The sequence below is a fragment of the Papio anubis genome, chromosome 9 (assembly GCF_008728515.1).
Source record: "Papio anubis isolate 15944 chromosome 9, Panubis1.0, whole genome shotgun sequence".
Classification (NCBI taxonomy): domain Eukaryota; kingdom Metazoa; phylum Chordata; class Mammalia; order Primates; family Cercopithecidae; genus Papio; species Papio anubis.
The window spans coordinates 91,206,390-91,219,514 of record NC_044984.1 but is presented as its reverse complement, the minus strand read 5'-3'; the positions used below and the strand labels follow the sequence as shown (position 1 = coordinate 91,219,514).

Sequence of the window (13,125 nt, the reverse complement as noted above, 5' to 3'; positions counted from 1 at the left end):
CCTGCCTCAGACAGTCTAAGCTGCAAACAGGTTCAGAGGAAAATAATCATTTTCCATACATGAACTATATAGTAGTGAATTTAGGGACAATTTCAGCAAAGAATATTCTAGACTACGACTCAAAAACAGCAATATGGTAAATTTGGTATGTGGCTTAAAAACTGTCATTGTAGGTATTCCACCAAAGAAATATAAAAATAGAGAGTTGAATTCTTTTTGGAAATAGACATGAAAGGGCAATCATACACTCTATAAAATAAATCTGTATCTACAGCCATAGCTATAAAACCTCCCAAGTTTGAGATAGTTTGAGCTATCTGATATATTGAGGGATTTATTATAAGTACTCAGTACATCATTAAGCATCATAATTCATGTTGCAACACTTGAGGACACCGAAAAGGATGTGCAACCAAAATTCTAAGATATCTGCTCCATGATATACCAAGGCACAGAGCACAGAAGACATAAATGCTGAAAAGTGGCATTTTGCAAAGGCTAACTGTGATTGCACAGTAGATTCTCTTATGGTTAGGCTTGCTGTTTTTACAGTAATGAAAAATGCATTCATTCACTCTACTGATGAATTCAGACTAAAAATGCCAACAAGTATCTTCTAAAAATCAGGAAAGTTGCTGATTTTTACACTTTCACATAATGAAAGTGTATAGATGAGGTAAACAAGAAAACAAAGCCAAACCAATAATATTCTTTCAGAATTAAAAATGTTTTGTTATTGATACCCAATTAAATATTCCTAGCAGAAAACGATTTAAGTAAAAAAGATATACTAGACCAAAAATAAAGAGAAGATCCTAAAAGCAGGAGAGATGGGTAGAATTAAGTACTATCTCTGCTCTGATATCAGCAGAGTGAGGCAAGAGTCTGTCTCTCCCATTGCTCTCACTAGACCATAAGCTCCTAAGGGCTCTCTCTGTGTCTTGCTCATCCCCGATTCCCCACACCATGGCAAGCAGGAGGCATTCAAAAGATGTTGAATGAAGAAATGATGAATAAACTTTGTTTTGTAGGCAAGAGTTGTGGAAACCAACTGGGACCCAAGTAGCTGGGAACTCAACCCAAAAAGTGTCACAAGGAGGGCCCAGAAGCAGGGCTATGCAGCAGGCATGAGAGCATTCAGTCTTCAACTGGGTGGGAGGCTTCAGAGGAAAATGAGTTTGAGACATTATTTGATAAGTATGAATACTTGAGTAAAAAATCTATGGATGAACATATGAAAGTTCTGATGTAATGACTGAGAAAACATTAAGAATAAAAGACAAGTCAAAAAAATTCAAACACAAAAGAAAGGAAAATAACTATAGTACACTACTTGACTCAGCTGTGAACATTATTTACAGGGCCATAACACTGAATATTGATTTAATTAAATTTTATGATGTAACAATATATAGAAGGGAAGGGAAAAGAAGAAGTTGGGGAGAAGTATAAGTGAGATAAATCCATATATATCAGACAGGGATTCAATACATATTGTCTAAAATTGATACCTCCAGAAATAAACAATAATTTCTGGCTTTCAGCATGATTCTTCATTTTGTCTGGCTTTCTGTCTTCCAAACTGGTGGCACAATTGTTGGTACAGCATATAAATTATTTGGCTAATGAACTAATTGTTAGTGGAAGTGATATGATGGAAGTTTTATGAGCCAGTGTGTAATGTGCCCTTTCTTTCCCGCCTGCCACAGTGACTGGTGATGTTTCATGATGAATGTGCCACCCACCTTGATGCTGGCATGAGGAGACATGAAGCAGGTCCCCAGCTGACTCACTCAGATTTGGAGGCTTTTTGTTACCCCATCTTTCATGACTGATACTGAATATTATTCGTAGATGTGAAAGCAAATAACAAAAGCAGCAGCTAAAAGTGGAAAGTGGTTGCCTCTGCAGAGCAGAATTGTGGAGTGAGCAGAGGTTGGGCAACAGATTGCCTTTTTTCATTTTAAGCCTTTTAGATCTATCTTTTAAATAGCTACAATAAGTACAGAATACATTTCTCAAGAAATTAAGGTACAAATGGTAATTTAAAGAACAGGTAATTAGGGGAGAGCATAGGTTACCTACCCTTCCCATTTCCATAAAGGGTAAGGAATTTCCATGTCTCTCCCAAAGAAGGCAAGACACTTCCAGCTTCTTTTGGATTTACCCACAAAAGAGTAGAGTGACTTATCTCATCAGTGAGTTTGGGAAAAGCAACAGAGCATGCTAGGCTCAGCCTCTTCTGGGCTATCTTTGTTTATACTTTTTGGAGACACCCTACCTGCAGAACTATTATTCTCTGCTCTCCATGCAGTAAACTTGAGTGGGGCAGAAGAGAAATGGGGAAACCCTGTGGTGACACAGGTGTGCCAGATGACTACATGACTAGGTGGGCAAGTCTGGCTAATTCAGGGGTAAAATATTAATGTGCTCATTTGGCCACAGATCTAAAGCCAAGTTCACTAATCAGCTTTATCAGTAATGATGCTGACATTTTGGTCTCCATATAACTGTCTCCTGTGCCCCAGGAGAACTCAGAACTCAGGACGGGACAGAAAACCCCCATCTCCTCTAAAACACAAACATCGGTCATCAGAAAAACAACTCAGCTGTGTGATTAGACTTAATAGCATACTATGTGGATAATAGCCTTTTTTGTTAGAAAAATATATATGCATATAAAAATTCTGAAAAAATATGCTTATCTATATTTTCTAGTTTTTCTTCACATATTATTTGGGTAATAAAAGTGTTTAATAGATTTAGAGTGAAAAAAGATAAAAGTAATATTGCAAAGTCACAAAGCATTATTTATTAGGATTCACAGTTATAGCAGAACGATTAATATGGATTGTGCTCATTCACCATCAAATTCTTGTAATTCATATGCTTAGAAGACCCTCAGACCTTCAGAAGACACACTACATATGTGTCAAAAAGTTGAGTCATGTCTCATACTCTGAATAAACTAGAGGCAGAAGAATCACAGAGTTCAAGTCCAGTCACACAGTTCTGCTTTGAGGATGTAAAAGGTAATCTACAGCAATGTCATTTTCCATTATTTAACAACTTACTTCCATTTCATTATCAACTGATTCCTCTTCCACTTCCATTTCATATATATTTTCATTTGAGGTAATTTCAGGAGCTGCAGGCAATGATATTTCAGCTATTTGAGCAAGATTAGATAATTTCTCATGAATTGCAATAACCCTGAAAATAACAAATATATATGTATTTTATTTGAAGAGTTAAGAAAGGTATTTGTTTATTTGCAGAATCAATAACTTATATAAAGTAAGGCCTCAGTTATTTAACAAATAGATTTCTGATACAGCCAAGTTCAAGAAACATGAGCAAAGAGACAGTCTTAACTTTCATTATGTTTATGGTCTTGTTATACATGCAGATAAAAACATAATTAGAAATTGCAAAAGCACAATGAAAAAAAGGCACACATCTAAAATATTGCTGAAGATGAAAATAAAGAAAATAATTATCTATGTGGTGAAACAAAATCTAGGCAATAACAAAAGACTGACTCCTGTGGAAGTCTTAATGCCATGCCCTGACTGTCTGGCTGACCTGCAGGTAAGAATTATGACAAGTTAGCAATGACTCTAAAAGGTCAATCAAGGGACCCATAACAATTCAGTGTATTGCATGTGTGTTGGGAATGGGAGTGAAGAGGGTGGAGGAAGGGAGGTAGGGAGAAGAATCAAGAAAAATGAAAAGTAACAGCCAAAGGAGGGCACCAGCAATGATGCTGAAGACAGGGTTCACAGGCCAGCAAACAGTGATGCCCTGAAGGCAGAGTGGACCAGGGGAGTGGAGGCAGAAGGTGGAAAGGCTTACAGTTGATGAAGGCAAACAGTCACCTGCATGGCCTCGGTGACTCCACACTACAGGCACAGCACACATGTGTTTACACATGCATGTCTCCATTCAAGGAAGGAAGAAAATTTTTATGCAAAAGAAGCAAATGATCCCAAAAACAAACTGACATCAGGAACACAGGCAAAAAATTGTCAAACTTCCAATTTTCCACAGCATCCTCATCTGCAGCATTATGTAACACTTGATTATCCTAATGATAGTTCTCAGCAATAAAAAGTTAAAAATGTAATTACATATGAGAGGATGTGAATTTATATAGTATGTCTTAGAAACTTTTCTGTTAAAAAGGCAACAGTTAAATGCAAAGATTTGTTGTTAAAGTTTACTTGAAAGACTTACCCATTAAAAAATGGGTCATCCTATACACCAATAATAGACAAGCAGAGAGCCAAATCATGAGTGAACTCCCATTCACAATAGCTACAAAGAGAATAAAATACCTAGGAATACAACTTTCAAGGGACATGAAGGACCTCTTCAAGGAGAACTATAAACCACTGGTCAAGGAAATAAGAGAGGACACAAACAAATCTTAAAACATCCCATGATCATGGATAGGAAGAATCAATATCGTGAAATTGGCCATACTGCCCAAAGTAATTTATAGATTCAATGCTATTCCCATCAATCTACCATTTACTTTCTTTACGGAATTAGAAAAAAACTACTTTAAATTTCATATGGAACCAAAAAAGAGCCCGTACAGTCAAGACAATCCTAAGCAAAAAGAACAAAGCTGGAGGCATCACGCTACCTGACTTCAAACTGTACTACAAGGCTACAGTAACCCAAACAGCATGGTAGTGGTACTACAACAGATATATAGACCAATGGAACAGAACAGAGGACCCAGAAATAACACCATATATCTACAACCATTTGATCTCAAACAAACCTGACAAAAACAATCAACAGGGAAAGGATTCCCTGTTTAATAAATGGTGTTGGGAAAACTGGCTAGCCATATGCAGAAAACTGAAACTGGACCCCTTCCTTACACCTTATATAAAAATTAACTCAGATGGATTAAAGATTTAAATGTAAAACCTAAAACCATAAAAACCCTAGAAGAAAACCTAGGCAATACCATTCAGGACACAGGCATGGGCAAAGACTTCATGACTAAAATACCAAAAGCAATTGCAACAAAAGCCAAAATGATAAATGGAATCTAATTAAACTAAAGAGTTTCTGTACAGCGAAAGAAACTATGGGTAACCTACAGAGTGAACAGGCAACCTACAGAATGGGAGAAAATTTTTGCAATATATGCATCTGAGAAAGATCTGATATCCAGAATCTACAAAGAACTTAAATTTACAAGAAAAAAAAGAAACAACCCCATCAAAGAGTGGGCGAAGGATATAAAAGACACTTCTCAAAAAAAGACATTTAGGCAGCCAACAAACATATGAAAAAAAGTTCATCATCACTGGTCATTAGAGAAATGCAAATCAAAACCACAAAACCACATTAGTTAGAATGGCAATCATTAAATAGTCAAGAAACAACAGATGCTGGAGAGGATGTGGAGAAATAGGAACACTTTTACACTGTTCGTGGAATGTAAATTAGTTCAACCATTATGGAAGACAGTGTGGCAATTCCTCAAGGGTGTAGAACCAGAAATACCATTTGACCCAGCAATCCCGTTACTGTGTATATACCCAAAGGATTATAAATCATTCTACTATAAAGAAATGTGCACACATATGTTTCCTGCAGCACTATTTACAATAGCAAAGACTTGGAACCAACCCAAATACCCATCAATGATAAATGGGATAAAGAAAATATGGCACATATACACCATGGAATACTATGCAGCCATAAAAAAGAATGAGTTCATGTCCTCTGCAAGGACATGCATGAACCTGGAAACCATCATCCTCAGCAAACTAACACAGGAACAGAAAACCAAACGCTGCATGTTCTCACTCATAAGTGGGAGTTGAACAATGAGAACACATGAACAAAGGGAGGGGAACATCACACACTAGGACCTGTCAGTGGGCTGGGGACAAGGGCAAGGAGAGCATTAGGACAAACACCTAATGCATGTGGGGCTTAAAATCTATATGACGGGTTGATAGGTGCAGCAAACCACCATGGGACGTGTATACCTATGTAGCAAACCTGCATGTTCTGCACATGTATCCCAGAACTTAAAGTAAAACTTAAAAAAAAAAAAGGGTCATCTCCAATAATGCTGGAAAAGGTGCCTGATGCATTGGAGAGAAAAGAAGATGAGGAGGTGAAAGAGTTGGTGAGTCATGCTTGGTTCCTTCAAACTGTAGCCATGAAACCTTAGACTACTCACTTAACCTCTCTGACCCTGAGGTTCCTTCTACTGTAAGACTGGAATAAGAAAATCCACTTCATCCAATTCATAAGGCTTTTGTAAGGATGAAATGACATAAGCATGTATGTTCTTAACCACAAGGAACTACATGAAGGAAAGATAGTATTCTAAAATGCCATTTTTTAAATTCTAATACCTAGAGAAAGAAGTCTTATTTGTCTTCCACAAATAGCATAGCTTTCCTTTATAATACTTGGGATTCTAGGAAGGATAAACCATTCTTTGACATTTGGGTTGCAGATTGTAAATGAGTGTCCAGAACTTCACTGCCTGTGCTGGCAGAGTAAATGGCCCCGTCTAGCTCCACAAACAGCCATCTGGGACCAGGCAAAGCAGGCTGAGTCCTCATGCGAAGAGCAACATCGGATGACCTGAGTCTTGGTGTAAGGCCTGGACCCCATGACTGCACCTGCCTACATCTTGCTTCCTCCCTTTGTGCTCTGGCATACATTTGCCCCTCACCTCCCTGTCCTCCCATGTACTTCTTCATTTCTGTCCTCCAGGTCAACGCCTGCTCCAGCTTTTTAAACCTTGGCACCACAAACAAGCATCTATCATCCCGTCTGGGCTCCCCACAGCCTCTGCTCTCATTTATTGACTCCTAGGCACCTCTCCCAGAGTCTGCCATGGCCTGGAGGGCAGGACCAAGTTGCAAGTAGAAACATGGATGACTGGAGGTTTAAAGGCAGAGACAGTAGGCAGGGAACTTGATCTTGGTCACAATAGCACAATTTAGATAGAACTACACAGAAGGCTTTATGTCTGTTCATTAAGAACACTATTGTTTCCTTTGTTGCTGTAAAAAAATGCAAAGGATTAAAATATACTTTTTCTTATGAGAACTTAACTAGGATATGAGAAAGTGAATTATAAAAGGAGGATTTCCCAATTTGCAGGTTATCCAAGTTTCTTCTTCTCTGGCCTATGTTTTTCTGACCTGTTTTACTCCTACTTTGCTTTACTCTTACTCCTACTTTGGTCCAAAGGATGATTAGGACCAGTTCCCACATACTAATCTTGAGCCTCATAAGAACACAAGGAATGCCACCCAGGATGAAAGAAATAGTTTATTTTCACAGTGCCACCAAAGGACAAGGAAATAAAAGATTGTTGGGCATGGTCCTCTGTGATGGCCTCAGTGGCTGGGGCTTGTCACTAATTTTACTAACCCTACTATTGATCAGAAATACACCAAAATTCAAAACTTTCTGGAATAAAAGAAAGAAGCTTATCAGTTTGATGACTTTCTACTTTATAGAAATTATAATCATTTTCATCATGTGGGGCTGGAAAAAATCTACATTTCCGGATTTACAAAGCAAGTGCAGAATTACCTGATTTTGTTGCTTAGCTATGCTGCTCTATAGCCTGTACCTAAGTTTTCAACCATTTCACTTGGAAAAGAAGAAAAGAAATGGAAAGGAAAAGGAAAACAAGAAAGAAAATAAATTGAATGAAAATATAGAGGAGAGGAGTGGAGGGAAGGAAGGGAAGAAGAGGAGAGAAGAGGAGAAAAGAAAGAAAAGAAGGAACAAATAAATTGACTGAATAATTGAAAATATGCCAGCTCTTGAAACAGCCTTTGTCTCTTTCATGGTGATGCCAAGAAGTCATTCAAAATGAAAATCATGGAACATAAACAAGACTCTCAATGGAAGGAGAGAAGCACTAATTCTCTGTTTACCAAGCCATTGATGGAACAGGCATTAGTGGTTAAGCTTTTCAAAGCATGTTCACACACTGTCTGTCTTGGTCCTGACAATAACCCTGAAAGGCAGACAGAGCAGTTATGATCATTTCCATCCTAAATGAAGGAAATGGAGGATAAGGTCAGAAGGGCAATGAACAGTGAAGTCAAAAATAAACTAAGTACTAAATTAAAAAACAACAACAAGGAAATTTGTAAAGTGAAACAGGAAGAGAGAAATGAGGCATGAGCAAAAAGTTAAGAGATATGACCTGTTCGATGGAGAGGGAGGAAAACAACCTAGAAGAAGCAGAGACTTCTGATTGGGCACAGAGGGAAAGGTGGGCCAAGGGAGGTAGTAGAGCTTGGGCTTAATTTTGAAACTCCATACAAAGCCACATTAAATTATTTTTTAACCACACTGAAACTACAGGCAAAATATAGTACAGACAACATCCTTGTGGTCTCTGTAATCTCTATGAAGCATGTATGAACTGTTCCTTTGGCAACCCTCTGTACTATGATCAGTATTATTTCCATTTTACTAATAGGAAACTGAAGTACAGAGGTTACATAAACTGCCCAAGGTTGTGAAGGTAATAAGGGGCACAACTGATATTTGAATGAAGCAGGCAGGATTCAGAGTTCATGCTCTTAACCACTGCAATATAATATTCCTCTAAACAAAAGGAAGATTCTTCTAGAAGTGCCTTTTAGCAGGTCTCCTATGCTACACCTTGCCAATTACTGAAAGAGTCTATTCTCATGAGAAATAACAACAAAGACAATTCGAGTTGTGGAATTTTTACTTGCCTATTCAGTGGAATCCATAAAGAGCCAACACATGTACTGTTACAAGTGGAATTTCTAACATCTGAAATCTTCACAGGCTTCAAATTATATGCATACAACAATAAAACCTATAAGAAAAAAAAAAGGGGGTATACAATGTGACATCAAAATTAGAGTTTACCTCAAAAAATACAGCAATAGTTCACAAAATAATATCACTGTACGTTAAAAAGTATTTGTTTAGAAGAGAAAAAATGGGTTTTCAATTCACCCAAAAGAGAAATGATGTGAACCAGAATTATACAAAGGTTGTAGGATGAAAATAAATACTATTTGGTAACAATATGATATTATTTTTGAAGAGTGACATTTTGTATTGCAATTAAGTTTATAGTTCAGCCTTTGAAGGCTCTCTACAGTAAGTATTAAGCATACACCTGGTAAATAGCCAACTTTGTTCCTTGTTACTTCTCAACATGTACCATTCCCATAAGTGGGCATAGTCATTTCTATGAGTTCACTTATGCTGTTCCCTTCCTCTTCTCTCCATTTATCCAATCCACACGCAGCTTTCTAGCCACCACAGCTAAGATGAAATGTCCCTTGATGATTCATGCTCCAGTAATTTCCCTGTTGTTCAGATTCTGACAATTCTTAGAGTCAGTTGCATGTTATAGCACCTACTTAGTTATGGATTTGTAGTGTTTGAGAATCACAGAACCTTAGAGATAATCTGGTCTCATTCCTTCATTTTAGATATAAGAAAGCTATTGTCCAGAGTTGCCAATCAAAACCGAGTAATTAGGCATATTGAGGCTCAGAGAACATAGCCCCAAAGTAACAAAGGACATTAGAAGGCCTTAGAAACTATCTCAGAACCAAGACTTTTTAACCCAGCACAGGTAGGGGCTCTCTCAGGAGGTTCCCGTATCTGCCTGAGAAAACGTCTTCCAAAAGAAGTACAATAGTCTTGAAGCTCCCTTTCTAGGAATCTCATTAAATAACCAAGAAAGATTAAGTACCAGAGAGGAGAAAAGACTAAAAGTCATCACCTTGCCCACACAGAGTTTTTGTCTATTCTTCTGAGGGCAGCTTGGAGAGATTGCCTGGGAGACTCTACCTGCATAATCAGACAACCTTTGTTTGCAGTGTTGTGCTACCCCTCTTCTTCCCTAACTTCCCACAAGCTATTGTCGTTCTCAGTCCCTTTACACAGATCACTTAAAAACTATGGTCTGCCCTTTGGGTCCATTCAGTTCTGGTAAAAATCATTGATGACTCCTCAAAATTGCCCATATCCCCAGCTTCCTCTCCCTGAAGGAAGAAACCTGAAGAAGGGTATATAAGCTTCTGAATCTCTCCGGGTAATTTGGTAATCATTCTTTTGTTATTTTCCTGTGCTTATACACATTACTAAATTTGTATGCTTTTTCTCCTGTTAGGCTATCCATTGTCAGTATTATTTTGGTAGACTTTAGACCCAAATCTTTAGAAGAGGAAGAAAAAACTCTCTTCACCCCTAAAGGCACATGCCTTTACCTCTGCTTCCTCACAAAGTAAACTAAGATAAGAGTAAAGGTATTTTTAGGTATTTTTAAAAGGCGTGAGTTCACAAGGACAGAAAGAACACAAGAGGAGATGAAGCAGACAAAAGATGTTAGCAACACTATGAAGGACAGAAAGCACCTGGAAGAACAAAGCTGACTCAGCAGAGAGGAAAGGCTGTGTCCTAAGTGTTTTCAGAGGGGTTGCCAACAACAAGCATGACTGAGATCCCTGACAAGCTCAGGAACTGAAGGCTCGGGTACCTTTAAAGGCAGGAATAGGTGGTATTGCATACAAGGAGTAACATTAGACAACCTCTCTTTCATCTGGGTGGGTACAACCTGGAGACTCCTCCTTTCCCTTGCCTCCTCTCTCCTGGCTGACCTTCTTCTATTTTGCTCTCTGCTCATGTTAAATCAGAGAGGATCTATGCTGAGGGACGTTAGGTACAGGGCTCAGGTGCTTTACTAAAAACATTGTAATTAAGTGAAAGTCTGCATTCTGAATGAGAGACATCCCCCTACCCCACAACAGCCCCTTCTCAGAATGCAGTAAATTAGGCAGGTGTCTAAGAGAATTGTCTTTGGGGAAACTGATATGTCAAAGAGAAAAGACCTACAGATACTGAAATGTCATCATCCTCCAGTGAAACTACTGGCTCCTTCTGCAGTTACCCTATAATGAGGCCCACAAATCAATGTCTAACCAAATATGCTTTTTAGTGCTTCACTTCAAACATAAATGGACAGTCAAGAGTCACTAGACAGGAAATGAAAGGCAAAAACTAAAACTAACAGAAGGGAAATTGCAGAGTAAGATATAAGACAAAGATCAGGAGAAAACTCCAATGAAACCATAACTAATATCCTCAGCTAGAAGAAAGACAATGTTGCATCTGTGAAACAAGAACAGGATACTATCAAAATGGGACAATCAGAGAACAAGGAAGACCACTTAAAAATAGAAATATGATCAAAACAACTAAATAATAAAAGATTCAAAATATAAAGTTGAATCCATCTCCCCAAAAGTGAAACCTAAATTTAAAAACATAGATAATAGGGGAAAAAATGAGAAAAGTAAACACTTAATCCAATTGGTTCAATATCTGAATAATAGAAATTCCAAAAGGTAATAAGATAATCAGAGGGAGGAAATTATTAAATAAAACAAATTTCCATGAACTGGAGAATATTAGTTTTCATTTTGAAAGGGCCACCCTAAATATCCAGCACAACAGATGAAAGACTCACACCAATGCGCATCACGAAATCTCAGTACATATGGAACAGAGGGAAGACTCTGAGAGCTGGCAGAGTCACAAATAATGAACTAGGAATCAGAATGGGATCAGCCTTCTCAACAGCAATGCAGAGACATTGCTGTTGACAATGCCAGAGACAGTGGAATAATACCCCCCATGTTTGCAGGGAAAATAACTGTCAGCCTAGAATTTTAGGCCAAGAAAACAATGAATTAAGCATTAAAATAAAGATATTTTGTTAGACATTCAAGGTCTTTTTACCTCCTGGGTAATCTCAGTTAGTTTGCTGCAACCCTGTTACCATATAAGGGCAATGTAGTCATGGTATTGGCCCTTGGCCAAACCTGAGTAAAATGTGTTAACTAGTAATTAATGCAGTCCTGTTCAAGGGTCTGAAACAGACCAGAGAGCAGCCTGTAACATCTGGTCTGCATTTTTTATAAAAAATGTGCATACTGATGATTGGCAGCTAGATCTATTATCTTCACTTCTATTATTGAGTCTGGGCCCACACGTGTTTTTGACTACACAAACAGAGATAGAAAAGGCTCCTCCTCAGATAAGAGAGCAGCTTGAGACCAAGATATGTCAGATTTTGGTGGTTTATAATCCATAAATGAACTGTGTCCTATGTGACTGAGACACTGAAAGCTGCCCCTGGATATCTTGAGTGTCTCGAATGATTACCTGTGCTTTCTTTAGCCTTCCATGCCTTATCCTTTCTTTGTGAAGTCTCATGAATACTCTGAAAAATTAGAACCTCTATACACCCTTTTTCAGGAAGCTGGAGGACGTGTTCATCTGACCCAAGAGAGCAACTCAAGACAGAAACAGGAGACCCAGGGAACCCAACTTAGAGAGAGGGGAAGGAATACGCAGTAGGGTGATGAATGGGACCCTTAAGATGATAGTTGAGCCATAAAAGCAATCAATGTGGAGCATGTCTCTGAAGAAGAAAAACAAATGGAACTTAAAGATAAGCTGATGAGTTTGACCAAATGGAGAAGACTGTATAGTTCTTTGAAAGCTTGGGAAGAATTAGAGATCCCAAAATAAACAAAAATAAGACAAAAGACTGGTTCTAAGTTAAAGGCAACTTTTTTCTTCTGGAAAGAAGAAGGCAGAAATAAAGGAAGCAGTAACCTACTTGGCTCACCCATGAATGATACTTACATAGTCATAATGCAAACGCAGACTATGGGCAAGTTGACATTCACGCCTCTGGCTTCCTCATTTGTGAAATGGAGATGTGTAATCCCCATTCCATGAATTGCTCGTGTGAGGATTCAATGAGTCCATGTGAAGTGCTTAGAGCAATAATAATGCTCTAAGGCATTATTTTAGCTCGTGATCATTCTTGGCTCCTTACTCTTCCTTGGTGCCTCATTCTTTATATTCTCTTAGACCTACTGCTAATCCTAAGATGACTTCCCATTAGATCTCCCAGCCAGTCCTTGCCTAATCTACTAATCCTTAGTTCTATTCCCGCTTGTCTTCACTCTTCAAGGGACAAGATTCACCCTATATCACCTTCATACTTCAGGGTGGATTCAGGAGGAGACAATACACTCATGATGG

General features: G+C 38.2%; 1 protein-coding gene across 3 annotated transcripts in view; it reads right to left on the bottom strand.

The window, feature by feature from the left end:
• CFAP54 (cilia and flagella associated protein 54) overlaps nucleotides 1–13,125 on the bottom strand; it is a 370,431-nt gene that overhangs the window by 52,385 nt on the left and 304,921 nt on the right. For all 3 annotated transcript variants that reach the window (XM_017946132.3, XM_021922809.2, XM_021922810.2), the window contains 2 exons: nucleotides 8,760–8,866; nucleotides 3,075–3,213 (listed from right to left, as the gene is read on the bottom strand). In XM_017946132.3, the coding sequence (XP_017801621.3) occupies nucleotides 3,075–3,213; nucleotides 8,760–8,866 (246 nt within the window). The remainder of the gene's footprint in view (nucleotides 1–3,074; nucleotides 3,214–8,759; nucleotides 8,867–13,125) is intronic.